General features: G+C 50.2%; 2 protein-coding genes across 2 annotated transcripts in view; both read left to right on the top strand.

The window, feature by feature from the left end:
• The first annotated feature begins 525 nt into the window (after positions 1–525).
• FAM180A (family with sequence similarity 180 member A) lies at positions 526–17,355 on the top strand. The gene is made up of 3 exons (XM_059395609.1): positions 526–872; positions 12,016–12,116; positions 13,564–17,355. Exons 1-3 carry the CDS (start codon positions 797–799, stop codon positions 13,906–13,908), a joined length of 522 nt encoding a protein of 173 aa, XP_059251592.1. The 5' UTR covers positions 526–796; the 3' UTR covers positions 13,909–17,355.
• Positions 17,356–18,568: 1,213 nt separating this feature from the next.
• The window catches only part of SLC13A4 (solute carrier family 13 member 4), a 40,109-nt gene continuing 31,294 nt past the window's right edge, over positions 18,569–27,383 (top strand). Inside the window, exons 1-2 of the mRNA XM_059396343.1 lie at positions 18,569–19,426; positions 24,343–24,471. Of these exons, the coding sequence (XP_059252326.1) occupies positions 19,328–19,426; positions 24,343–24,471 (228 nt within the window). The 5' untranslated portion in view covers positions 18,569–19,327. The remainder of the gene's footprint in view (positions 19,427–24,342; positions 24,472–27,383) is intronic.

Raw genomic sequence — 27,383 nt, forward strand, 5'->3', positions numbered from 1 at the left:
GCCACCGCAGGTCCCCAGATCATTAGCTGCTTATACAATAACCATGGACCAGAGCAGTACTCTACCTCTGCTCCTCACAACTGCTGACTCCCCGTCCATGTACAGCCTGGGGAAGGCTCTCAGAGCTGACGCCAGGCACCAAGATGGCTAGGTCCAGCTCCAGGGAAGGGCGGCAAGTGACACTCAGCCCAGACACCACAATGACTCCGCTGTCCTGAAGGCAACTCTGGGCTGTCAGCCCCTGTGTCTGCCAGCCAAGCCACCCAGCTCTCCCTGCAGCCCTCGCCCCTGGCTCTCCTGCTGTGTGTGTGTGTGTGTGTGTGTGTGTATGTGTGTGTGTGTGTGTGGACGGGGACAGCAGCCAGCTCTCTGCCGGGCTCTCTAACAAGTTCCACGAGTCTGTTTGTTAAAGAAAAATTCCAGTGGGTCCATCCAACACATGGAACTCAAGTACAGAAATTATATTTATCCGCCCTACTGCCAAGGAGATCACATGCCCCGTGAGTCACTCCAGATGTGCTCAAAAACAGAGTCTCTCTGTGGAAGCCCAGTCCCCCAATCCCGGAGAGAGTCGAATTAGCAGAAGTCCCAATTCCTGCCCCCCCCCCCACACCTTCCCCAAGAGGCTGCCTCTGCCTCCACCCTTCTGGGGCAGGAGAGGGCATCTGTGCACTTCTGTAAAGGGAAGGGGGGTACGAACTATATCTTCGCTCTGGGCGGACTGGTACGGGCATACCTGTAGCTCCTGAGGTCCCACTGGGTTTGAGGACAACTTTTCACCTTTCTGGAAGAGAAGATGTGCTGGAAAACGCTGCTGCTTCTGCTGTTGTGCTACAATGCCCAGGCTACTGTGTCCCATAGGTGGAGCAGGGGTAAGTTGCTTTCTATTTGTCTGCTTGACGTGCATTACTCTTTTATAAATACAAATAGGAATTGGGGGGGAGAAAGAATAAGGTGGTAAAAGGAGATCAGAAGCCCTACATCACCCCCCCCTTTTATCTCCTCTCTGCCAATGGCTTGATGCTTCTGGACATGTTAGAAGGTGCTAGAAGCTGATGAGGGATGGGACACTGAAAAATACCAAAGCCGCTGAGGGAACTCAGTCGAGGTGAAGAGCACAGAGGGCATGCCTTTCTGACATGCCAGAGCTAAGTCATCTTTGCTTCTAAGAATGTGAGCATTCTTGAGCAGCTCCCCCACCCCCAGCTGCCGCAGCCAGGCAGGGCCTGTGAAGAGCGGGTACCAAGACTGATGCTAGTGTCGTGGGACGGTGGGTGCTGGGGTGCAGAAGGCCTGCTAAATGGGGGATCCCGACAAGAGGCCCAGGGCATTGGCTGTCCACATGGAGGTCTCCATGCTGCTTCTGAGCAGGGGTGGACAATCTTTCCATCTGGGCAGAGCCGGCCCAGTGGCAGGAGAAGAGTGACCCTTTAGTGTTCCCTCAGGTGTGAGTGAGCTCCCACCGCCCAGTGGTCCACCTCAAAAAGGAGGGAGCCCGGCAAGGCTGTTCCCTCGTGGCCAACTCCCTTTCCCTCAGGACCCCATGGCATCTTTTCTGTATGCTCAGGACTGGCTCCAGGTGGTAGAGCCTGGCAGCATGATCACTGCTGGGGACCAAGGGAGCAGTAGTGTGGACCCCTCTGTGCAGAACTCAACCCTCTCCACTGCCTAAAGTCAGCTGAGGTCTCTCTCCCCAGAAGCACTGTAAAAAGAAGGCAGGCCCATAGGTGTTTCTAGAGATCCAAAAGAGGACGTCAGACTGGCATGGCGGGAGGGGTGGGGGTGGGGCTGAGCCTCCAGGTTCTCAAGGAAAGTGCTGGGGAAAGAAGGAGCCTCCGATGTGGACGGGAGATGCACAGAGCAAATGAACTGACACAGGTGGGAGCAAAAGCCATCCACTTATTTGGGTTTTATTCTCTCACTTTCAAGCTTGAGATCAGTGATTTGCCAATTCTCTGAGCTTTCTCTGAGCTGAGCTGTGAAATGATTGTTATACCCAGAGGCAAATAATTAATGGAGCATTTTCCTTTTTTTTCTGGAAACATCACACCCTCCCTGTTCATGATGTGCGCAAATTTTGGAGGCAACACTTAGGAGAGCAAAGAGACCATGGCGTTACATTCGGCCACTTAACCCTATGTGGTACCGGGAGCCTTCCCCACTTGCCTATTAGAAAAAGATGGTAATACCCACCCACCCCCCGATGCACGGGCTGTTAGAAAGCCAAATGAGATAAGTGGATATCTAACAAGGCTGTAAACACCACAGCCACGTCATGGGCAATCCTGCAAGAAATTCGAGGATTTAAGCTCTGCCTCTCATTGGCTGTGTGATGTCTGGCAAGTCTCTTAACCTCTCTGAGCTTCGGTTCACTAACAAATCACGTAACAGAGCTAATCTTCACTGTGTGTGGTGAGGGCCATATTCAAAATGTAAATAAAATGTTTTGTAAATGGTGAAGAAGCTTATCAATTGTGAATTATTACCTATCACTTAAACCAACGAAAAAAAATTCATTAAGGAAAATTTGAGGTTCTCACTTAACAGATGGTTCTATAGCAACATCGTGGGGAAGGTCGGCCCCTAAATAATAATAACAAATCTATCTAGAGACAGGAAGCCAGCACAGCTGGAACAGAGGCACTGATGAGGCAGCTTTGTTAAATCCTAGATTAGTGGTTCCCGGCAAAGTCAACAAGTGATAGCGTCCTTCCAACCATCATCAAAAGTCTTCCAGATAGTTTATTTTTTTTTTTCATTTTTAACATTTTTTCCTAATTATAAAAGGAATACCCAATTGCCATTTTTTCAAAACGGAATGGGAGTCACACCCAAATAAAAATAATTTTTCCTAATGTATTTAACTCTTCCTTTCGCCTTCATCCTTACCCCAAACCCCACCCCAGCGCCACGCCTAACTTAGAAGAATTCCCAGCCGGGGCTCCTGGATGGCTCAGTGCTTAAGCATCTGCCTTCAGCCCAGGGTGCTGGGATCAAGCCCCATCGGGCTCCCTGCTCAACCTGAAGCCTGCTTCTCCCTCTTCCACTCTCCCTGCTTGTGTTCCCTTTCTGGCTGTGTCTGTGTCAAATAAATAAATAATCTTTTTTTTTAAGATTTTATTTATTTATTTGACACAGAGAGAGAGAGATCACAAGTAGGCAGAGAGAGGGGAAGGGAAGCAGGCTCCCCGCCGAGCAGAGGGCCCGATGTGGGGCTCGATCCCAGGACCCCAAGATCATGACCTGAGCCAAAGGCAGAGGCTTTAACCCACTGAGCCACCCAGGCGCCCCAAATAAATAATATTTAAAAGAGAGAGAGAGAAGAATTCTGACTCAGCCTGAGGGTCTTCCCACACGTCTCCTGCCCCTCTGCCCAAAAACCCTCCTCCATTCCACCTCTATCCCCCCTCCCCCACCCCCTGCCCCCAAGTGGAAATGTAGAAATAAACCCAAAAAGAACACACCCTGCTGTCGGGACATTTTCCTACCATTCTCGGGGCCTCTCCCTAGACACGCTCTCTAGGATTCCGCCCTGGGAGGCGGCTCTCCATGCCAGCCCTGCCAGCCCGCTGCTCCAGCCCCACCAACATCACCCAGACCTGATGACTCCCCTGTGGTTAGCGAGGCCCGTCCGGAAGCCGGACACACCTGGCCCAAGCCCCCAGGTCCTGCCAGAACCCCACTTGGGGGCCTGAGGGGAACTAACTGGTCTTTAAAAAAAAAAAAGAAGAAGAAGAAGAAAGGGGAAAAAAATGTATGTATTACATACTTTAACTGTTTTTATTAAATACATGCAAATCATTCTTTTTAAAAGTAGGTTAATAGGGAAGGCTGGCCCTTCAGTTACCTGGTGGAATTTATGTCATTGTCAGGAGTCCCTTTTAGTGCTGGGTGTGTTTTCAGGCATGAAGGGAAGGGCCTGTGATGAGTGTCCAGTAAGCACTGACTAACGGGACTCGTGTAACTGAGCGCCCCCCACCCCGCAGCCCCAGTCACCCCCGGTGACCATCCGCACACAGGTAAGGAAACTGGAGGACCGGCCAGCAGTCGAGGAGCCCCGGATCACTCAGCTGGAAGGCTAGAGCTGGATATTGTCGCCTACCCCGCGTCTGTGGCATCAGTCTCAGGTCCTTCCTGCAGCCCTAGGACTCCCCACCCAGGGGGGCAGGGGGGGGTCGGGGGGGGCAATTTGGCCCCTTCAGGACCACTCCCAGAAGACCCCAACACACCGGGCCAAGATCCTGGATCCCTCAGAATGTCACTGCGTTTCTGAAGGGTTGGCCCAGGAGCAGAAAAGTAAATGACATCAGTAAGATCTCACAAAAGATCTTTCATAAAGGAGAGTTTTTCCTATCCACACCCGCCATTTCCATGGAGTTGCTTCGACTGCTTCGTTAAAAGCATCGTATTTTGGCTTGATATCGTGCGCAGTCTGAATCCTTTCCAGCAAGCTCCTTGGTACAAATGGCGTGTACAGTTGTGTGGGAGCCGTGGTTAGCCTTAATACCGTTCTGTTCTATTAAACATATTTGGAAGATTGTGGGAAGGAAAATTTTTACCCCAGATTACAAGAAGTCAACGAGAAGGTCAGGCTGCAGAGAAAAGACGGGCTCTTCCATGTAAGCGACTTCTGTCTGTATGTCTGGGCAAGAAAGCTCGGAGGTGTGGGGGAGACAGGTGTCAGCCTTGACTGAGATTATTAAAAGGAGCTTCTCCCAGGCAGGAATGCAGGCTCCTCGAAGATAAAGGGAAGAGGTGGTAGAGATAGGAGACCACATCTACATTTTGATAATTAGTCGGCACTTGGAACTAAAAATAAGTTCTAGAATTATCCTGTTAGAAAGAAAGAAAGAACTTAGGGGCACAGGGTAGTTAGTCGGTTAAGCATCTGACTCTTGATTTCAGCTTGGTCTTGATCTCAGGGTCTGGAGTTCAAGCCCCGCCTTGGGCTCCACACTGGGTATGGAGTCTATTTTAAAATTTGCGGGGGAGGGGAGAGAAGGATTTAGTAAACACTCTGTTTGGAAAGAATGGGGTTTCGTGACGAGGGTAATTAATGTGTTTCTGTGGGATCATGTACTCCTTCAATAGCTGTGGGCAGGATGCTATGCACTGGGAATACAGCACCGAACAAAACAGACAAGAACCCAGGCCCTCAGGAAGTGAGGGAAACAGATATAGACATGTCTATAAATAAGACATCTGGCTTTTTTGATGAGAATAAATTAGGGACAGACTATAAAGGATCACAATTTTAAATAGAAAAATCAGGGAGGGCGTCCCTGAGGAGGTGACTAAAGGCCTGAAGGAAACGGAGTAGTAAGCCATGCAATCCCTGGAGAAAGTATCCCAGGCAGAGGAAACAGAAGTGCAAAAGCCCTGTGGCAGAAGATGCCTGGTATGCTCACAGAGCAGTGAAGAAGCCTGTGGCTGTGGTGGCAGCAGCAGGGGTGGGGTACGGGGAAATAACAGGCTCAGAGAGGCAGGAAGAAGGCAAATCATGTAGCACCTCATAGCTACAAGATCATTTGATGGTCTTTGGCTTCTACTCTGAGTGAGATGAAAAGCCCTGACAGTTCTGGACAAAGGAGTGACAGCCTCTGACCTATGTTTTCACAGACTCACTTTAGACGCATTAAGAGCAGAATGATGGGGCTCCTGGGTGACTCAGTCGGTTAAGCATCCGACTCTTGATTTCAGCTTGGGTCATGATCTCAGGGTTATGAGTTCAAGACACACATTGGGCTCCAGGCTCAGCAGGGAATCTGCTTGACATTCTCTGTCCCTCTGTCGCTCCCCCTGCTCACACATGCTCTCTCTCTCTCCCTCTCAAATAAATGAAAAAAAAAAAAAAAAAAAAAAAAAGAATAGAATAGAACGAGAGTGGGAGCCAAGGATGGAAGCTAAGACAACTTTAGGAGAGGCGCCCAAGCCTTGAACCAGAGTCTAGCCGAGATGTTGCAAGTAGTAGACGGATTCCGGTAGAGCCGGGAAGATTCGCTGACTGGAGGCATGTGCGATGTGAAAGAGAAAAATAGAGGATGATCCCAAGGTTTTTGGCCTGAGCAACTGGGAGAGGTGGGGAAGACCACAGACAGCAGGATGGGTGTGCGGGGAGAGCAGTGCTCACACGTGCATGGTGTGTATGAGTGTTTGTGTGGGGGATGCGGGCGTAGGGTGTACGCATGTGTGTGGTGTGTGTGCCTGTGTGTGTGGCATGTGTCTGGTATGTGTGGGGGTGTGAGGGTGTGGTGCATGCATATGTGGAGTTTGTGTGGTGTGTGGTGTGGTGTATGTGTGTGTGGTGTGGCATGCATCTGGTGTATGGGTACGTGGTATGTGTGTAAGCGTGGGGTGTGCAGGGGTGTGTGTGTGTGTGTGTGTGGTGTAGTAAGGGTGTGGGGGTGGTGTATGTGTGTATGTGTATGATATGTATCTGCTGTGTGCATATGTGGCATGTGTGGAGTGCATGGTGTGTGGTGTGGTGTGTGGCGTATGTGTCTGCCTTGTAGCATGCGTCTGGCGTGTGCGTACGTGGTACATGTGTGGCATGGGGAGTGTGGGGGGTAGTGTGTGTGTGTGTGTGTGTGTGTGTGCATACATGGTACGTGTGTGGCATGGGGGGTGGGGGGTGGTAAGGGTATGGGGGTGGTCTGGGTGAGTGTGTGTGTGTGTGTGTGTGTGTTGGGGTTGGCCTGGGTCTGGCGTCAGGAGAGGCAGCTGTTACAAAGGGGCCAGAACACGCCCGCCGGCAGCTGGGCAGCCTGAGGTCGGGCCGGGAGGGCGAGGCTGGAGGTCAGCCCGGCAGTGCGTGCGGCCCGAAGAGGGTTGAGTGCGGGGATGAGGGGCTCGCACCGCGAAGAGGGAGGTGAGCAGGGCAGCCGGTACTGCGGCCTTTAATTTTCTAAGACCGAAGTGTTCGTGCTGATGCGCAAGATCCAGCAGCGAGGGGAGAGGCCAGACGCAGGAGAGGAGAGAGAACAGGTGCAAGGCTGAGAGCGCCTCCACGGACGGGTCACTCGCACACAGGGAGACGTCGGCCCCGGGGGGCGCACAGGCACAGGGGCTGAGGACAAGTCCAAGTGAGTGGACAAGACGCAGGCAGCCAAGTGAGGGGAACCAGGAGAGCCAGAGCGCGGTCGGGCGGCACGGAGAGGCCTCTGCCAGCGGAACGGTCGTGAGCTCAGAACGAGAACAGGTAACACGGCTGTGGTTTCCCCTGGCCACGTTCGGGGGCACAGGCTCGGCAGGGGACAGGGGACGAGACGGGCTATGATTTCGCCAAGTGGTTGCAGAGGCACAAAGGGGGAGCAAAGGAGTTGGGGGGGTCTATGTAGGAGAGTGATCACAGGCCTGTAGTGACGGGACCTTGCGTGTCACAGGATTACAAATCAAAGTTAGAGAATTTTTAAAATTGTGTGTGGCAAGGGGCGCCTGGGTGGCTCAGTCGGTTAAGCAACCAACTCTTGATATCGGCACAGATCATGATCCCAGAGTCGTGAGATCAGGGCCCCCACCGGGCTCTGTGCTGGGTGTGGAGCCTGCTTAAGATGCTCTCTCCCTCTGCCTTGCCCCACTCGACTGCACTCTCTCTCTCTTAAAAAAAAAAAAAAAAAATTACGTATGGTTCATTTCAGAATCTGTATCATACCAACTGCATTCATTCATAATTAACTACACTATCTTTCCTGAGCCCAGGCTGAGGCCCGATACACCTACAGAAAGATAGCATTGTTCTCCCTATCAGTGAGACAGGGTCTGGGAGCCCGTGAGGTCTGGATTTAATCTCAGTCCTACGGCAAACAAATTGGGTGGCCTAGGGCAAGTTTCTTAACCTGCATGTTTCTTCATCTATGCAATGGCATGTTAGTACTCACCTCCCAAAGTGCGGACGGAAAGCCCAGGGCACGCTGACTAGCACACCGTGGGCTCATGTGCCGTTACGGTATCTGAGCTTCACGTTCTAGCAACCTGGGTCTGCGGTCCCAACGCATCTTTGAGCAGAAGACAGGGACAGAACATGCCCTAGCACAGGACTCTCGAATCTCTGGATCCAGATCCCCAGTGGCTCAGTGCACCTGCATGACTTGTAGCAAGCAAATCCGTTGTTCTGTGCTGGTCTGTCCAATGTATCCTAGACCCTCAATGTCCCCCCAGCAAAGGCTCCTATGTCCAGGGAATCCGGGAGAAGGGGAGACGCTCACGGTCCTCCTGCCCCAAGACCAGCCGTGTGCAGCAGACCTTCGTGCTAGGAGACGTGGAAGCTTCTGATGTCCCCTGGTGCGCATATTCGTGTCCTCAAGAAACAGCTGGAGAGTGGGCGGGTTGCCGAGTATTGAGTGGAGAAGAGGAAAATAAATTGGCCCAGTTTTACATTAAGCAAAAGGCACAAAAAGTCAATGATTTCAACGAACCTGTCCCAGTAGCCTGCTTGCCTGAGGCTCTGTGCTCAGATGGGGCCCTTCTGCCGGTCTGGAGCCTCCCACACAGCTCCCCGCTGTCCCCTCTCTCAGAGAAGGTGTTGTCACTAATGGCCATCCTCAGGTCTCCCTCCCATCAGTTTGGTGAAGGCTGGGCTGCCCTAGGCAGTTTACTAATCACCCACAGCGAACTTAACAATGACCTCCATCACGGTGGGCAATGAGCTAGCTGCTGGCAGGACAGGAAAACCCCAGCAGAGCCTGAGGAGTCCCTGTGGCTGTTTTGTGAGGCTTTTTAAAAATGCCTGGCTCGTCCTTTTTTTTTTTTTTTTTTAAATTTTTTTAAAGATTTTATTTATTTATCTGGCAGAAAGAGAGTATAAGCAGGGGGAGCAGCAGGCAGAGGGAGAAGCAGGCTTCCCGCTGAGCAGAGAGCCCAATGTAGGACTCAATCCCAGGACCCTGAGATCATGACCTGAGCTAAAGGCAGAGGCTTAACCCCCTGAGCCACCCAGGTGCCCTGAAAATGAAGCTATTACTAACGGTCTTCCCCAAACTGTGTTATCATTTTTAAAAGAATCAGAATAAGGACTCTTGGAAACAACAGTGTTTTCATTATTAAGTTGAGCTCTGAATCCGGAAGTATTTTCTTGCCCATTCTTTGAGAACTCAGGGTCCACTTGGGGTGTGTGGGTTAAAGGGGTCTTGGTGTTCACAGGGAGACAGTTCAGCTGTGAAGAACTTCCTGGAAGGCAGCCAACCCCAAGTCTGAGATGACGGGAAGCAGAAAGGCCTCCATGCCCAAGGCATTCATTCCCTCTTATCCTCTTCACCTGCTGGGGTATGAATTTTTTTTTCCTAAGGGACCAATACCTGTAATTTCACAATAAGAATGGAATCCGGGGACAAGAATTAAAGAAATAAAATTGCTCTCGGATCCTATCCTGGGAAGGGGATTTCATCCACTCTTCCATGGTAAGAAGAAAAGAATGGCGCGCAGAAAAAAAGCAGGTCACATCTCATTCTAGGACTGGACCTGATCCCGGTGTCATCTCCCACCGAGGAGAAAGTGAAGTCATAGTACGCACCCTCTTTGGGCCTCTGCTCCTTTGTCTCCAAGGACAAGTTGGCCCTGGTCTCTTCTGATGACCCCATCAGATAAGAGTGGGGTGTGCCTCGCAACAGGGCACCCTCTGCTTGGCTGTGGGGCCGGATAACCCAATGCCTGCCCACTGTAATGACTTGGGAGCTGGCCTTGGGCATTCAGGATTTCCCAAGCTCCCAGGTTATCCTGATATACCGTCAAGGGTGAGAACCACTGGGTTAACCCAAGAGTGGCCAAAGGGGTGGGGCAGCTCCTTCTCTACAATGTCAAGCCAACCACCCTCTGATTCTCAACTTCAGCTGCCATAAGGAGCTGCCATTAGAAGCCTTGGAAGCTTTGGAAAAAAAATCTTCCTGTCCCATGTGCACCCTGTTCCATTACATCAGAGCCTCTGCAGCCAGGACCCACGCATCCGCCCCTTGGGTGATTCTAATGTGCGGTCAAGGTTGCAAGTCAGTGGAGCAGGAGATGCCTCTGTCCACCTGATACTGTAGGCAGAGGCAATGAGTGAACAGAGGCCAAGGTCTTCTCAAGCCCTAAAAACCATGGTTCTGTGGGAAGTTGGCACTTTGCTGGCAAAGAAAACAATTTTTGCTAAACTGCCAGCATAGGATCTAATGCTTGGCAATTCATAGGCTCTGGGGAAGTGCCCTGGGGAAGCAGAGATGGTCACTCTGCCCGTCAAGGCCTCCTTTGATGCAAGGATTGTGTCAGCCTGCCAGGCTCTGTGGGGGGTGCTGAAACCATATTTATGCTAGCCCGGGAGGAACCTGTGCTAGAGATAATAAATGAGTTACAGGCAGCGCCTGGGGGGTTCAGCCGGTTAGGCACCTGACTTCGGCTCTGGTCATGATCCCAGGGTCCCGGGATGGAGCCCCGCATCAGGCTTTCTGCCCAGGGGGGACCCTGCTTCTCCCTCTCCCACTGCTGTTCCCCTTGCCTCTGTGCTCTCTCTCAGTTAAATAAATAAATAAAATCTTTAAAAATATATTTAAAAATAATAATAAATAAGTTACAGAGTAAACAGTATTATAGCAATACGACACCCAACCACCGTTTTCCAGGAAGTAGGAGATGCCCATCAGTGAGCTTTTCAGGAAATGTTCTTTACACTGAAGATGTTTCATTTTTATCATTTCCAATAGAAAACCTTCTAAAATGCTTTGGCAGTGCCCTTCCTTCCTTAGCCAGAGTATAGGGAGGGACACCATGATCAAGAAGGAGAGCTGTGACATACGGTTGTGCAACTCGGGTTCACACAACTTCAGGGGGCGCTACTTACTCCAAATCTCTTGGGTTTTTACAGTGGGTTGCCCCAGCTTCCAGCAGAAAAGAACCAATGTCTTGAAGAAGGTGCATCTTTTTTTTGTCAGCAGGCAGCAGGGTGACCAGTCACTCCTGCACAGTGCCCGGGTACAAGGTGGGGCTGCGGGGTGAACGGGGCTGTCTGCTCCCACCCAGCATGATCCTGGGAACGGCAGTTTGTCCTGAGTATTCCCATACTCTGTAATAGCTGGTCTTCTTCACCTGTCCTCTCTGTCCGTTCCCGATTCTGTTCCCTCCTCTACCTCTAGCAGCTTATCCATCTTCCTCCAACTTCTAAATGCAAGCACCAAGGCATAACACTGACAAGTCATTGACTCCACCAAACATATCTCTAAATCAGCCAGCCCCTGGGGGAAGCGCTGAGCTTGGCTCCTCACACCCCTACAGCCAAGCATGAGGGTCTTGTGGCAGCTCCCTTCCTGTACTTTGTCACCTGTATTCACATTCTTGGCAGCTATGTCTCAGATGGTCGGGGACCAGCCAGAAGTCTGCTCCTCTGATTAAAAGGGTTATCAAGGGGTGCCTGGGTGGCTCAGGGGGTTAAAGCCGCTGCCTTCGGCTCAGGTCATGATCTCAGGGTCCTGGGACGGAGCCCTGCATCTGGCTTCCTGCTCAGCAGGGAGCCTGCTTCCCTCTCTCTCCCTGCCTGTCCCTCTGCCTGCCTACTTGTGATCTCTCTCTCTGTCAGATAAATAAATAAAATCTTTTTAAAAAATAAAATAAAATAATAAAGATTTTTTTCACCAAAAAATAAATAAAATAAAATAAAAAGATTGTCAATAAATATAAACCAGCCCCTCCTATTGATAAAGGGAACAGTATTATTACAGAACTCATCTATTGAATTGGGAGGGGAGTGTCAGTTTGCTCATTTCGGTTTTATATTTTGACATACATTCCCTAGGGCATACATACCCTTAGACATATGTATTTTTTCAAAACTTTCTGGGATGATTCTGGTGAGCAGCCAGGTTTGAAATCATTGGCCTGAAACAGTAACATCTGACATGCCTGGGAGCTCTTGGGGACACCCCAGTGTCATCTGCCACCTCTCCCCGCTTCTGGTCTACCACCACCTGGCGTCGGTCACCCTCCAGACCGGCTGGCTGGCCTCCGGGACGCATGCACACCGCAGCCTCTCGAGCTAACTCTCGTTTCTTGCAGCCGTGCTCTTTCCTGCTGCCCATCGGCCAAAGAGATCCTCATCGATGCCCTTGAACCCCGTCCTGCAGAGCTCCCTGGAGGAGGTCGAACTGCTCTATGAGGTAGGCAGAAGGGAAGGTGGTCAACTGAAGTCACGCAAAAAACGTGTATTTTGGAGAAGGGACCTAAGCGCCGGAGGGACTGGTCTAGACGACTTTGTGGATTCGTGGCCTCCCGCCCATCCCAGAGTCAGGTCTTCCTCGCCTCTCCTCCCCTTTCCCACACGTTGTGACAGGGAATGATGGCATCAGGGGTTCAGTCAAGGCAAAATAAGAGATTTCCGTCTGGTCCCCAGGCACCACCGCCAGCCGCAGAGTCAGGCAACATTTCCAAACAGAGGCTTTGAGGCAGGACTGGTCTGGAGGGCTCGGGCAATGCCACGCCTGGTGTCTAAGCAGAGCCATGTCTCCAGTAGCTTCACAGCTGGGAGAGCTCCGTTTCTGACAGGCAAGGGCCGCCCCGAGGCTCTCTTCCTCTGCCCCCCTCCCAGGCCCCTGACACCCCACTCCTCCTCCAAGCCACAGGTGAATCCCCCAAGGCTGCTTGGATGGGTTCAGTGATCAAATTCCAGGTTCAAGATCGGAGCTGTCGTTCTGGTTCTGCCCCCATCAACTGGGTGACATTGCGTCACCCACTCTGGGCCTGAATCCCCTCCACTGTTAAATGAGGAACTACAATGATCTCCCAGATTCCCCTCCTGTCTTGACATCCTCTCACGTCCTCCACGCCCCAGCACTGTCTGGCTGAGACACAGCCTACGGAGGCCGGCCGAGCAGCTGAGCTGGCAGAAGACAAAGAGATTTCAAATCCTGCCCTGGGGGACAAACTTGGCCAAGTCTGGAACTTGGGAGCCACAGGAACAGATCTGTTCTAGAAAGACAGCAGACAGTAGCATGGAGAATGGGTTAGAGCCAGGAGGACTCGGAGACAGGGAGACAAGTTAGAATTCAGACAAGAGGTATTTATGAGGTTCCTGGAATGAGCCTGGCTCGGAGCCGGGGAAGCACATAGAAAACTCCTTGCTACTCTTAAAGAACAGTTGAGAAATGAGGACAGATCTCTGTATCCTACCTAAATTCCTAGCACAATTCTCTGCATTCTTCGAATTCAGCTTCGGATTTTAAATTACCCAAAATAGTCAGTTTGTGCTCCAGGAGATCTTTGGTGTGTGGGAGGAAGAAAGGAAGGCAGGGACTGGTGCTCTGGCCAGGGCACTAGGAATAATAAGCAGTCCTTGAAATAGTGGCTCTGTACCAGGCACTGTATTAGACGCCAGCTGTATTAGTCTCACTTACTTACAATATCCCAGTGCAGTATTGTTGTCACTGATCATCTCGCAGAGGAGGAAAGTGAGGCTCAGAGAAGTTAAGTAACTCATCCAGGGTTACACAGCTCGTGGGAAAGCCGGAACTGGAGGCGCAGCTAGCTGCCTCCCCACAAGAACATACGTGATAATGAATAAATACAATCATGTCCTCAGTGATGCTTGAATGCTTCCTCTCTCTCCAGTTCCTGCTAGCTGAACTTGACATCAGCCCTGACCTGCAGATCTCCATCAAGGACGAGGAGCTCGCCTCCCTGAGGAAGGCTTCTGACTTCCGCACCATCTGCAACGACGTGATCCCCAAGCGCATCCCGGACATCCGCCGGCTGACTGCCAGCCTCTCCAGCCACCCCGGCATCCTCAAGAAAGAGGACTTTGAAAGGACAGCGCTGACCCTGGCCTACACGGCCTACCGCACAGCCCTGTCCCAAGGGCATCAGAAGGACATCTGGGCCCAGTCCCTCCGTAGCCTCTTCCAGGCCCTGCGGCACGACCTGATGCGGTCCTCGAGCCCCAGAGTGTCTCCCTGAGAGACTGGCCTGCACCAGGACCACAGAGCAGGGACCCACGCACACAGTAATCCAAATACTCTTTACTCCTACTCCGTTTACAGAGCCCAGCAACAAAGCCCATCCCACCAACTCAGAGTAGCCGAGGTTAAAATAAACACCGCCATGTTCTTTGCCCCTTATAGATTCCTGACCAGCACGTCTGACTCGTGTCACAGTGCAACCTGTGCTGGAAGAAAGGGCTAGACCGGGAATTTGAGATGCCTCCAAAGGCCCAGTGATTTGCCTGGTGACATGTAGAAGTCTCAGCCATGCTCCAACACTGAGCGACCGCCATGAGCACCCAAGGCCAAGCACAGAGTTAGAGGAGACAGCACCGAGGTTTGGGCATGGCGGGAAGACCAGGGACAGACATCAGGCTGCGAGGTTGATTGAACATCTTTCCAAAGGTTCTATAGTAAGATATTAAAAACAACAGCAACAACAACAACAAAACCCAACCTAGAGCTATAGCCAAATAAATACATTGTTGGTCAAAGATATACTTCTCACCTTTTCCAAAAGTCACAAAGAAGAGTCAGTTGGAGAATCAGTAATTTTAGGACCTATAGGTCTTGATTCTTCTTCTCTGAAAGCTGACCTAATACAGAGGAGAAACAAGAAGGGGCCCACAGGAAGGCTGCGAGCAGTCATGCCTTGCCTTCTGAACAGAGAGAGCAGGCTAATGCAGAGAGGGTCACCCTCGTCACCCTAATGCAGTGGTGGCATCAAAGGCCATGTCTATCCAGATGCTTAAAATCATTTAGTGTCATCAGAAAATGAGGTGCTTCCAGCAAAACAAATTTTTTGGACGACGGGATTTCCCCTTTCAAAGGCCAAAACTTTCCTTTGAGCAACATTAACTTGGTATATTTTTAAGCTCTACATATGAAACACCTTAGGCTTTTATTCAATATCTTTGAAACACTCTGATAAAGGAGTTGGATAAAATAAATTCTAAGATCGTTCTACTGCTGAAAGGTCCATAATCACTGAGCTAAGTGAGCTATTACGGGGAGGACAGCAGGACCTAAGGGTCCACTGGACTGTTTGCCCCAAATCCTGGAAGGCCCCAGGCTTTGCTAATTCTGCATGTGCTGTGAGCTTTTCTGCTACCTTCCTCACTGTGAGGCTGTAAGATGCACTTTTCTTTCTTGCCAACAGAACCCACCCTTCACAGCATGTTCTTTTCTTAGCACCTGCTATCCCACAAGATGGCTAGGCTTGTTATAATTCTACATTAAATATGAGAAAATGGATGAAGATCTCTGCTAGCAGGAAAGCACTGGGCTCTAATGTAGACTCCCCACCAGCTCAGAGATCTTTCTGGCTCTCCTAGGTGGACACTGAGTTTTGGAAGCCAACGTCGCAAGAGATCTAATCTTCGAAAGAGTGAGACCTCATCGGGCTAACTTTGATTGTGAAATGGGTATTTAACAGTTTTCATCTGATGATGCCCAAAGCTGCTCTGGACTTCTTAAAAACTTTGAAGAAGTGATCGCCGAGCAGCATGAGCTGCATAATCACTTTGGAGAAATAGTAGGATGGAGGAAGAAGGTATTCATCGTCAGAGAAGAATACAGCTTGGCATCCTCATGTTCTTGGGTTCAGAAGATTAATAACTGTCAGTCTCTCTGGTTCTCATTCCTTGGTTGTGCTTCTCTCTTACCTCCCTCAAGTGCAGTCTCTGATATTTGCTTTTTGTTCAGCTTTTCTCTTTCTAATGTGTTCTCTTTGACATGGTCACTAAGCTGGTCTCTTTATTTTAGTTGGTGTCTCTTCTGCTCTATCTTTGGGCCCAATTCTGATTATTTTTGTATCCACTTCTTAGAGGCATCTCCCAGTCTCTTTTGGCTGACTTTTGCTCACTTGGGCTCTGCCTGCCTGCACTCTGACCTGCACTGTCTTTCTACCCTCTTTGGGTATCACTGTCTGACTCAAACAAAGGTCAAGGTATAGGGTTGGGATTTCCCAAAAGGAGGATTGGTCTCATGGTCTGCCTTCACTATTTGTCCTTTCCCTCGGTGTGGGGCAGGGAGGAGGTGAGCAGAGGCCTCAACCCTTCCACGTTGTGCAAAAGCCTGACCTCAGAGTCTTGCATCCCATCCTGGGGTACCATTCCCCTTAGGTTGGATCTGAGTGCTTTCTTCCCATCACTGGGTAGAAAGGCTGCCTGTAAGCCCTGCCTTCCATGTGATGATATACATGGCTGCTCCGAGGGGTAGGAAATCCACGAATGGGAGGATGGTTCCCAGGACCAGTGCTAAAATGGTGGTTCGTTCAACCTGCAGCAAAAAATTGAAGGCCTTATGTAGTTATAAATCGGGGCCCATATTTATACAGCTGGCAGCCAATGACTGTAAAAGAAATAGAAACAAGAAGGATGATCTTTTTAAAGACAAAAGAAAATTCCATTTTCATACTAACTAGATGACCCTATTAATGACTATTTTAGGCTGAATACAAATGGACTGTTTACCCACAGGAACAGTTTATAATAAGAACTTCATCTACATGCAAAATCAAATATAACACTCACCACCTCCACCCCAAGATGCCACCCTCTGCTCAATGAACAGTAAAGCAGTAGACTGGACAGAAATGGACTATCCCATTTTGCCTCATTAATACCACACCGTAACACCACAATCACAACCGGGTCACATTTTGCCATATGTATGCATAGACAGTAATCTAGAGCATGGTGGCTGCCATGGAAATTTGCCTGTAACTTATGGAACTTTTGGAAACTTTCCTGTAACTTATGCAATTTGCCTGTAACTAATTCTGCCATCTCTATACCGCTGGGGACTTTTAGGATCTAAAAATTCTGGAAGCGTCTTCTAGAGTTGGCATCCTCCTGGCTACCTCTGGTGTCACTCAAGAGACAGTGAAAAAACATCATCTTACCTTGAATCTAAAAGAGAATCAACTGAGTGATAAATCAGAAGAGATTTCCACAGGTGAACGCTTGTCAAAGGTCTTTACATGGCGCCCCCTTGGTTTCCTAACCCATTTTAACATCTTACGTTATTTTTTATTGTGGTAAAAAAATACATGAAATTTACCATGTGAATGTCTAACTGGGCAGTACAATAGTGTTAGCCAAATGGCAGGACAGATCTCTAGAACTTTTTGTCTTACAAAAAAATGATACCTCTGGAACAACTCCCCTCCCCCCTCTACCCCACAATGGCTGGCAACTGCCTTTCTACTGGATGTTACTAAGAGTTTGACTACTTTAGATACCTCATCTGAGTGGAACCTGCCTTCTATCTCTCAAGCATAGTGTTCTGGAAAGTGTTTTCCTCATCTGAAAAACAGTAGAGTCCCAAAGAAGAACTACTGGTCTTAACTGTGTCGCTCACCTTACCTAATTTTATTTAACAATTATTCACTTACGGTGTAATAAACATGTCCTGATCAAGTTTACAAGGCTCGGTGGGACCTTTGTTATGTCAGATTATCGCACCAAGGACTTTGAAATGATCTAGGGGTTGAACGGTGGATGTTGAGTTCCGCAGCTGTTTATTATTTTCCAGCCTCTTTAATATTTGCCACCCAAACATCATACCTGTGGTCTTGTTCGTTCTGAGTCTCAAAATCAGCCCAAGATGAGGCGAGAATGTAACAAATATGGGAGCCAGACTTGCACATGCATTTAAAGAGATGGGTCATCATAGCCCATCCTACAATGGCAAGATAACCTCGAAGGGAACCTCGACTGTCCATAATTGCCCCTGCCTTGGAAGTCTAGAAGAACTGGTTTTCTGGAGCCACTTCTCCAGTCTCTCTGCGTTTAGCCTGGGGAGCATTTCCAACTGTAGACCTTGGAATGCCATTCTTGCATTCTGTGAATTCAAGAAAAACATGGGTAACCTTATCCACATGTCCCTTCTGAGGAAGGAGGCTGACAGCTTCTCCCAATCTCTAACCAGCAGAAACTGCAGAGCGCAACAGCTGCCAAGGCCCTGACCCTGAACTTGTCAACTTCTTCGCTACCCTCCCACTCCTTCCTCCTAGCATCCCCCTCAAAGGGAGCTTTCTGCTTGGTTTTTGCTAAAGAACCTCAGAGAGGAGCCTTTGAGCACCTACTCCAGTCAAGAAAGACCACTGACATCTGGGCTCCAAGAAAGAGCCTTTTGAAATGAGACAGGCATCTAGACTTTTCCAGAGAGGTAGCTATACGACCCAACCTCCCTCGGAGTCTGTGGTCTTTCTTATAGGCTAACACCCTCTGCTGACCCAGATGCTTCCTATTCACTCAGACTCCGAAGTAAATGATCTTTGTCATTAGGGAAGTCCGAAGGGCTTAATATTGTACGCTCTGGGGAAGAATTTCTCCAGAATTATTATTTCATTTTCTCCCTGCCCGCAAACGCATCTTCCTAAGGACTAGGCTCGTAAGTGCTCTCCCAGGGAAAGGTCTGCGTGCGTGGGATTATGTTCACAATGACGATCATCACCGCAGCCCCTAGGATGTTTGAGAAACAAAAATAAGCTTTGCAAGTTGCCTAGGTTCTGCGGACTCAGCAGGCCCCTGCTGGGACCAATCACTGACCGCCTCTGCAAGAGCTACGGCCCGATCTTTCCGACGTACTGATTGGCTTTGAGGCCTGGGCGGGGCCACTGCCTGGGTCGGCTCCCCGTAGGTGAGGGAAAGTTAAGGTGAGCCTCCAGCAGGATTTTTGTCCGGTGACAGCAAGGAAAGTCTCGGAGAATTTTTTTTTTTTCTTTTTTTCCCTGCTTTGGAGGCCCAGGTTCAAGGCAAATTATAAGTGGGGAACCAATTTGAAGGAAAGAAATCGGAACCGAGTTCAGGTGGCAGGTCCTGGGAGAGAAGACCAGCCCTGTCCGAAGTCTGCACCGGCCGCTGACCAACTTGGGGGCCTGGGTTAAGGGAAGAGGGGTTCGGCCAGCACAGGTGGAAGAGAAACTGATACTGCCCCAAAGAGGCCAACTGATGGAGGGCACCAGTCCATGCGCTCGGTATCTTTAATCGGTTAAAGCCTTTACATGATTTCTTCAAGGCTCACCGGCCGCAGCAGAGCTGTGCCTTTGATTGGCTAGGGGGCTTTCTGCGAGCCCTAGAATGACGTTTCTCTACTACTGAGCAAGGGACGGGGGCCCCCACTATGCCTCGGGTCAGCCTCCTCTCCGGGTCCCTTTCTGCTGAGCGTGAAACGATGCTCACCAATCCCACCTGAAGCAGGAGGCGAGGAGCCCAGCCTTTTTGTGCACACAGGAGCCGTCACTGGCCTCCTTTTCTGCCCCCAAGACAAGAGAGGACTCTTGGAAGCCGAGTAGGGTTTCCGAAGTCTTTCTGGACTGAGCCCAGCGTGGTGAGAGGCGAAGGGCCCCGGCGGCCGGCGGGAGGCGGGAGGGGGCGCCCAGGGCCACCATGGGCCTGCTCAAGGGCCTCCTCGGGGCGCGAAACCTGCTGCTCGTCATCTTCGTGCCGCTCCTGCTGCTGCCCCTGCCCATGCTCCACCCCAGCAGCGTGAGTACCGCGCGTCGTCTCCTGCCCCTGCGGGCCGGCCGTGGGGGGCGAGGGCAGGGGGGCCGAGGGATGGGGTGCGAGGCAGCTCCTCCGTGAGCTTTGCTCCCGGGATCCGGGCATGGACAGGTCTTTCTGGGGGAGGCTCGAACGCTTTCTTCCCCCCACGCTGCCACTTTTGTCCCTCCGCACCTTTCCCAGGGCCCCGACCACATGGCCCCCAGCCAGGGCTGAGGTTGGCGGGGGGGCTGCTGAACCGGCTAAGGGGTGCTACCCCGTCCTCGGGCCGCCGGAGCGGGGGCCACGCGCTGTGCCCCTGCGGAGAGGGACACGCTGCTGGGCCGGCATTTGTCCCGGGCTCAACAGGATCACCATGTGACCGGCTCTCTGCGAGGAAGCTGGAGAGCAGGGAGGCCTCCCAGGAAGGACACAGTGGGGTAGGGGGAGTGATGCCAGAGGGAGGGGATGACCCTGCAGGACTGGGGGGGTCTTGGGCGAAGCTGGGGGGTGGCATGGGGGAGGGGGGGCACTGGAACTCCTTTGCACCCACCAGGGGCTGTTGTTCTGTTATCCACACTTTGAAATGCAGTCTCCGAAGTCCTTCTGAACTTTACATTGAAGCGGAGCTTGGCATCTTGCCCCAGTCCCATGCATACGGCCCTTTGATCATGTGTATCCTCTGTGTTTCCTTCTCTATGCCCCTGAAGGAGGCACATTCAAGGACGCGATAAAAAAAGAAATAAGAGCCCCCAACTCTAGACCATGACCCAATTTTTGAGCAGTTTGCATGAGCAGTGGTGCCAAAGCTTTGGGTCTGCCTTTGCCTGCCTTCCTTCCCTCCCTGTCTCCCTCCTCCTCCTCTGCCCCCTCCTCTTCCTCCCCCTCCTCCTCTCTGGGGCTATGCCCCTTGTCCTGCAGGCACTACCCTTAAGACTTTAGGAAAAATAAGCTAAGAGAGGTTAATCATGTTTGTGAGAGGGGAAGAGATTTTTCCAGGCAGCTCCCAGAGTAACTTGGTAACCAACATTGAGTTAGAAACTTAAATAGAGGGGATTAGAATGTCTTAAAAACAAACGGGCCTAAATCTTTACTAGAATAAATACCCCAGAGTGCCGGGAGCCTCAGAGTAACAGCCGCCCTGGGATTAGCAGAGACAGTGATTGCTGCTGACAGTTTTTTTGGGCTCCTGCTAGTCCATGCTCTGCTCTGTCCAAATGGGCTGATTGTTCTTTCTTTCTTTTTTCAAAGTTTGTTGTTGTTTTTTTTTACTCAATATTTGATGCACTTAAGGGAATGTTCACCAGAGACACAGTGCCCTCCTCTCCGTGGTGGTATCAGGCACTCTGTGTCCCCCTAAGTCAGCCCCATTTGGGAGGACCATGACTCTAGGGTGTGGTGTTGCCCGGTTTTCATTCTGGGGACCTGGCTTTTGAGCGCCTCAGTCACCAATGACTCGTAAGAAGAATCCACAAGAAGAAACAAAATAAAATAACCAGTTATTGAAGTAGGCAAAAGAATCTATAAATCTGATGGAAGACAGGTGTTATTTTTAAAAGAAGGGGAAAAGTCCTGGCGGGGGGAGAGGAGAGCAAAGGAAAAGCAGGTGAAGCTCTGGTCTGTTTGGATTTGTACATAATCTTTGAAGAGATTTTTACAGCTGGACTTACGGAGACCAAGGGACTCTGTCTCTTCCCCCCTCCCACTATGACAACCTAAAATGCTTCCAGATATCGCCCAATATCCCCTGGACTGCAGGGGGGCCGGGGAGGTGCAAATTCGCCCCCTTTAAGAACAAGTGCCTTTAAGGAAAGTAAACCTAACACTCCCTCAGGGCCTCTCCCATAGCCCTGGGGACAGCTAGATGGAGCCCGGTATGGCCAGTGACCTCAGAGCTGGATGCAGCTCACTTGCCACTTACCCAGGGTGCCCGCCAAAGGTGATTTCTGTTTGTGTCACTGTATCAGCGAGAGCTCTGCTCTTCTTCTACCAGGACATAAAATCACCTTGAGGTGACCAATGCCCACAGTAAGCACAAACCAACACATAGAAGGTCTCTCTACCCATTCTTACTCCCACGTGTCAAACTTTTAGATTCTGATATTGAATCCTCAGGATTCTAAATGGGACCTGGCTGCTCCAGGCTGGAGCTGAGGGAAGGGACCCGGCCCGAGTTCCCAGCCTGCCTTTCTAATGGTTCTTCAAAAGATAAGCCCCAGCTACAACCTAGGAAGCATTAGAAGGACCCTCCCCTTTTTCCTGCCCAGCTCTCTAACACCAGGGGCCCAGACTTGGTCTCCTGTGTTCCAAAAGAGAAGGGCATAGGAGGGGCTTGTCCATAACCAAGACCTGCCTCAGTGTCCCTGGTGGGATAAAGGCTACACCCAAGTCCCAAATGAAATTTCAGAAAGGCCTCATGGTCATGTATGACAGCAAATAAACAGACCTCAAGCCCCTTCTGGTGAAGTTTGAGTGGAACATCACTGAGATGATCGGACAGCCCGGGAAAAGACCAGATGGACACATCAGTTGGTAGCAGAGTCAGGAAACATCCCATATGGGAAATGCCACTTTTGAGCTCCCTCCTTTATTTGTAAACAGAAGCCAAAAAGAACTGATAATACTAAGCTTTAAAGGCACTGCCCGAATAACTCCTCAGCCCCTGCACACCAGCTAACTAGTGGCAGTGATAAGGGGCCAAGGGTGTCCAGAATATTCTCTCCAATAGATAGATAAGAGAAATCCGGTAGCCAGCAGGGGAACCCAGTTCAGTTCAACCAACTTTAATTGAGCCACCTGCCAGACACTGGACGGATGTGGGGCCCCAGGATTCCTGTAATCAAACCTCACAAAGCTTTTGGAGAGGGTATCTAAATACAAGCTTACCCACTGAATTTTGAGAAGGTTCAGAAGGAGCAAAAGGAAGTTTATGTAAATTCCATGGGTGAACGGGGAAGAAATATGGAAAAGGGCCCCTGGAGGTAGACTCTTGGCCATTCTCGTGCTGTAAGGAAAGTCCAGATAAAAATGATGATGGTGGTTTACCCTGTTCTTAAGGGGGCTTGCTGACTTCCTCCAAGCCAACCTATTTTAATTTATAACAGTAATTACAGTCAACAAGTATACCTTAGCTTACCCAAATCCTCCTAATTCAAACTAAGATGGTACCCAGGAGAAGGTTGATTCTCTGTTTCTCTCCATCTGTCTTCCCTTCCCCTCTCCCTTAACCTTAATCTGTGGCCCTGTAAGGACAAGAAAGACTAAAGGTCCTTAGGAGGGAATAAGGTTCTCAGGGAGGGACAGATAGCCTGTCCCTTTTATCTTCAGCTAGAGTTGAGACCTGCCATTCTGTGTCCCAGGGAAGAGATAGGAGTAAGTAGGCTCAAGGGGGCTAAAGGCTTTGAAATTCTTTATATAGTTTTATTTCTGCAACAAAAGGGAGTATTTCTCTAAATTGCATTATTTTCCAATGGAATCTCCCCCCCCCCTTCCTGATTCTGTTTTCTTATCAGCAACTTCTAAAAGTTTTAACTTCTCTCTGATCTTTCGGCCCCAGAGGACATCTCAGTGGGAGCTACACAGTCAACAATCATTGGGCCCTGTTCCCATTTCTCAAACCCCAAGGCGGTAATCCATGCATATCAGGAGGGAGCAAGGTCCCATCCAGCCAAGCTGGGTTAATCACTCCTGACGCCCCTCACAGATCCTGGCGACCTTTTGTAACTTTTGTGCAAGAGTTTGAGGACGCTTGTTCTGAACCCAAGGGAGAGATAAACAGAACAAGATTCGTCAGGCTCCTTGATCGCCAGCCCAGCCCCAGGGCAGGTCAGATCGGAGCACAGATGGTTTAGGATGATGTATAAATTGAGGAACCCAGAGTTTGCTTGGACCCTCTGTGCAATGGCCCTCCAAGACCACTGTTAAGGTCCTTGGACAGTCACGCCCCCACCCCTGAGAGTAAGCCAGTGACTTTTCTCAACTCCGTTAATCAGTGCGATACCGAGCGGCCAGCACTACTAGAGGCTGAGGTTAAGGAGGGCTGGTTGTCGAGAACATTGTTGTGCTTTTTTATTTGAAGCACCGCAAGGCTGTACAGCCAGCCACGTGGCGGTGTTGGGGAAAACTGGTAAATTTCCAGGCCTTCCCTTGCAGGTAGATAGCACTTTTGATTCCCTTTACTGGAGGGATGTTTCCATGTGTATCAGGCAGGGGGGGATGAAGTCCCAGAGCGGTGAGAATCAGACACTGGTAGGGACACGGGTTCTCAACCAGGCACAAATATTCCCCCCAGGGACATTTAGCAATGTCTGAAGGCATCTGTGGTTGTCACAATCCGGAGGTACTACTGACATCTAGTGGGTAGAGGCCAGGGATGCTGTTAAACCTCTTCACGCCCAGGACAGCCCCCCACGACGTAGACTTTTCCAGCCCTACAATGGGCCAATCTCAGAGCTCACATGTCAGTCAGTTACACAAATGGATCCCAAATTTCAACCACCCCAAGAACACCTAGCATCCAATCAACTCGATGCCAAAATATTCGGCCGCATGCCCGAGCTGCGCACTCCATCTTTAGAGCCTGTGATCGTGGGTCTGGACACAGTTCATTTCAGTCCCCATCCTGCACAGTTTCAGGCACCGGCAGAGCCGTGATACCCTAAGTCTGGTGGCTCCATTGCCACAGACCACATGCCAGGCGCCGGTCCACCTAGGGAGCAGCCATTACAGCACACACCCAAGTGTGGGCCCCGCCACGGATCCCCATATGGCCCTGCCAAGGCCAGCTTTGCACCTCCCAGGGCTGTGTCCTGGGGCCCGTGTTCGAGTCTGGATGCCTATTGCCTCCACCCCGGGGTCCCATTTGGATTCTCCATGGCAGTGGTTCTCCCTGTGACTAACCGCCTACTTTCTTTCCCTTCCAGGAGGCTTCGTGTGCTTACGTGTTGATCGTGACCGCTGTGTACTGGGTGTCTGAGGCCGTGCCTCTCGGAGCTGCAGCGCTGGTGCCTGCCTTCCTGTACCCGTTCTTCGGAGTCCTCCGGTCCAGCGAGGTTAGAACATTGATGGCCCAGCTCCCTGCTCAGGGCCTCCCTGGGCCACTGAAAGAGGGCTCGAGGTGAAGTGACAATCCCAAAGCACTTGAGAACAGGGCTTTCTTCACCCTCTGGAAAAACCTCTTAGCACTAAGCCTTTGCAGCTGCCATTCCAGGCCCTGAGTTCCTCCCCCATGACCCTCATTTCCCTCAAACTGCCTCTTTCAGGAAGCCTTACTTGACTGATCACATCCAATTGCTTCTTCAGTCTGAAACCCTCTAGGAACTGGAGGGTTAGCACCTATAAGCAACCTGCTGTTGACTTTTCTCAGTCTTTTGTATCCACTTACACTATAAGGCAGGAATCAAAGGTAGGAATTGGGTTTCCCAGGTCTTTGGAATCTCGTAAACCTCAGCCCCTATACAGTAAGTGCTCAATAAATGTGTGTTGACAGAGAGACTCATGATGTTTTCCTGAGTCCTGACAATGTTTTCATCGACTTCCCGTAAAAAAAGAAAAAAAAATTCTATTCCTTCTTCCCCAACTCAAGATTACTGCATATTCTTTCCTTGACCTCTGTCTACCTAGAACCTGCCCTCTCTGTCCACTCTCTCTCTCTCTCTCTCTCTACGGCATCCTTAAAAACTCATCCAGAAATTGTCAATATCGAGCCCAGGTTGTGGTCAGATTTCAGGGCATACACTTAACACCCAGCACAAGTGGGAAAGAAGAAAAACACAACCAAAACCCAGAAGCAAGATGAAAGATGGTCCCCATCCATTACTACCTGGTTCTGTTTAGACTCTTGTCACAGCCCCTGGTCTCTGCTTAGGGCTTCTGATAAAGATTGAATGGTAGCAACAAAGGACAGAGGCAAAGAAGAAGGATGAAAGGGAACCAGAGTTTGCAGGCCTACGAGCAACCGGGCACCACAGTGGAAGTACTATATTACTTAATGTAATACCCCTGAGATCTCTGCAAGGTGGGTGTTAGTACTTCCATTCTGCGGATGAGTGAAGAGACTCAGAGAGTTAAGAATCACACTCAAAATCACAAGGTAGGAAGTAGCAGAACTGGATTCAAACTCATATCCATTCGATTTCAAAGTATATTCTTGCTTGCTGTTCTACCAGACAGACTCAACTGACCAATCTGATTGTTAGTTTGTGTCTGGGGTATTTGGGGTTTTGGTCTTCACTGAGTTTTTTGTTGCTATCGTTTTTTTCTGTATTGTTCTTGTTTGGGGTGGAAGAGTTGGTGGCGATGGGGGGCTGTAGTAATCAAAAAGGATGGGAGCCCCCCAACCATCAGCAGTGCTTTTATTCCCGGAAATGGGTACAACACCAATATCCTGGAGGGCCACAGAAAAGCTAGCCTGTGACCTGCATCACCCGGCAGTTGCTCCAAAGTGTCCCCTTCCTTTGTGGAAACAAGAATAGGTAGTTTGGTCTGTGGGCCTGCCTAAAAGAACCACCAACCTTAAACACGACTGTTCTTAAGAAGAGCATTTAAACTTATTCTACAGATTTCTCTTTAAAAGTGAGACACCAGAAGCTCATGAATCAGGGGGTGAAAACAGAGGGCAGAGAAAAAAATGACATTATAGAAAGAATTGAATCTTAACTAACATTTAACGTGAGCTAACTACTAATTAAAAGATTTCTATCTTGTATTTCACAATGGGCAGCCCCAAAGCCAACAGCATGACAGCCTTGAAGTAGATGACGTCCCTCTTTCTCCAAGGGCTGCCTGCAGCAGGAGTCGTCCAGAGGGGTGGCCCACTCAGTGCCTCTGCACGGTAGAGATGTTGCTAGGCAATGGTTCATCCAAGGGCCCGCCCCTCTGCACAGCCAGGAAGGCCTGACCTAGAAGGCACCTATTGAGTCAGTGGTTTGTGGGCATAACATGACTTTGTGAGGAGAAAAGGAAGACTGTCCGGTGAAGGGCTAGGCAAGTTCTGGAAAGTTCTGGAGGAGCTAGAGGGCAAATCTTGTCATTTGAGGTGAAAAGTCCTACCCCATCTGAAAAAGTAGTGGTGGCTGGCAATGATAATTAACAGTTGGTCTATAGGAAGCACATTCAGCCAAAGGTAGTCTGTTTAGTTAGCTTTTTAAACTCAGAGTAGAGGAAAATGCCAGTAAGTAGAGGACAGGGCTTATGACCCTTCGTGAGCCACTCAACTTTGCAGATGGAGACCTTGTCCACCACCAGCAGCCACACCCCCACATCAGCATGTGCAGGGCTCCCCTGGAAAAGGCAGTCAGATCATCTACTTGTCACTCCCCAAACCCACACTGTGCTTGCCTCATCTTGCTTTGACTCAAAGTTCTCTCCACTTTCCTCCACTGTTAAAATCCTGCCCAGTTACCCTCTACAGTGAAGCCTTTCCAAAGACCTCAGCTAAAAGTGTTGCTCCCTTTCCTTGGAGCCGATCTGATGTCTTTAGCCTTGAGGGGGTACATCAGACACACCTGACAGCAACTTTCTGCGGACATGTCACCTCACCACAAAGATCTGCAGCCCCTGGGATTTGTGGCATCTGTGGACTAGATACTTGTGCTGGCCTTCAGTGAAGGGTTTTTGGTTGCAGGGTTTCCAGACGGTGTGCAATAGTGTGCTTTCCACCTGAAGGAAGACCTGTGGGTAGGATCAGTGTGAATCTAGAACCGTGGCTTTTTTTTTTTAAGATTTTTTTTTTCTAATTTATTTGACAGACAGAGATCATGAGTAGGCAGAGAAGCAGGCAGAGAGAGAGGAGGAAGCAGACTCCCCACTGAGCAGAGAGCCCGATGCGATGCGGAGCTCAATCCTAGGACCCTGGGATCATGACCTGAGCCGAAGGCAGAGGCTTTAACCCACTGAGCCACCCAGGTGCCCCTAGAACCGTGGCTTTTGTCCCTCATGTTATTCATTCAACATTCAGAAAAAT

The sequence above is a fragment of the Mustela nigripes genome, chromosome 4 (assembly GCF_022355385.1).
Source record: "Mustela nigripes isolate SB6536 chromosome 4, MUSNIG.SB6536, whole genome shotgun sequence".
NCBI classification, from domain to species: domain Eukaryota; kingdom Metazoa; phylum Chordata; class Mammalia; order Carnivora; family Mustelidae; genus Mustela; species Mustela nigripes.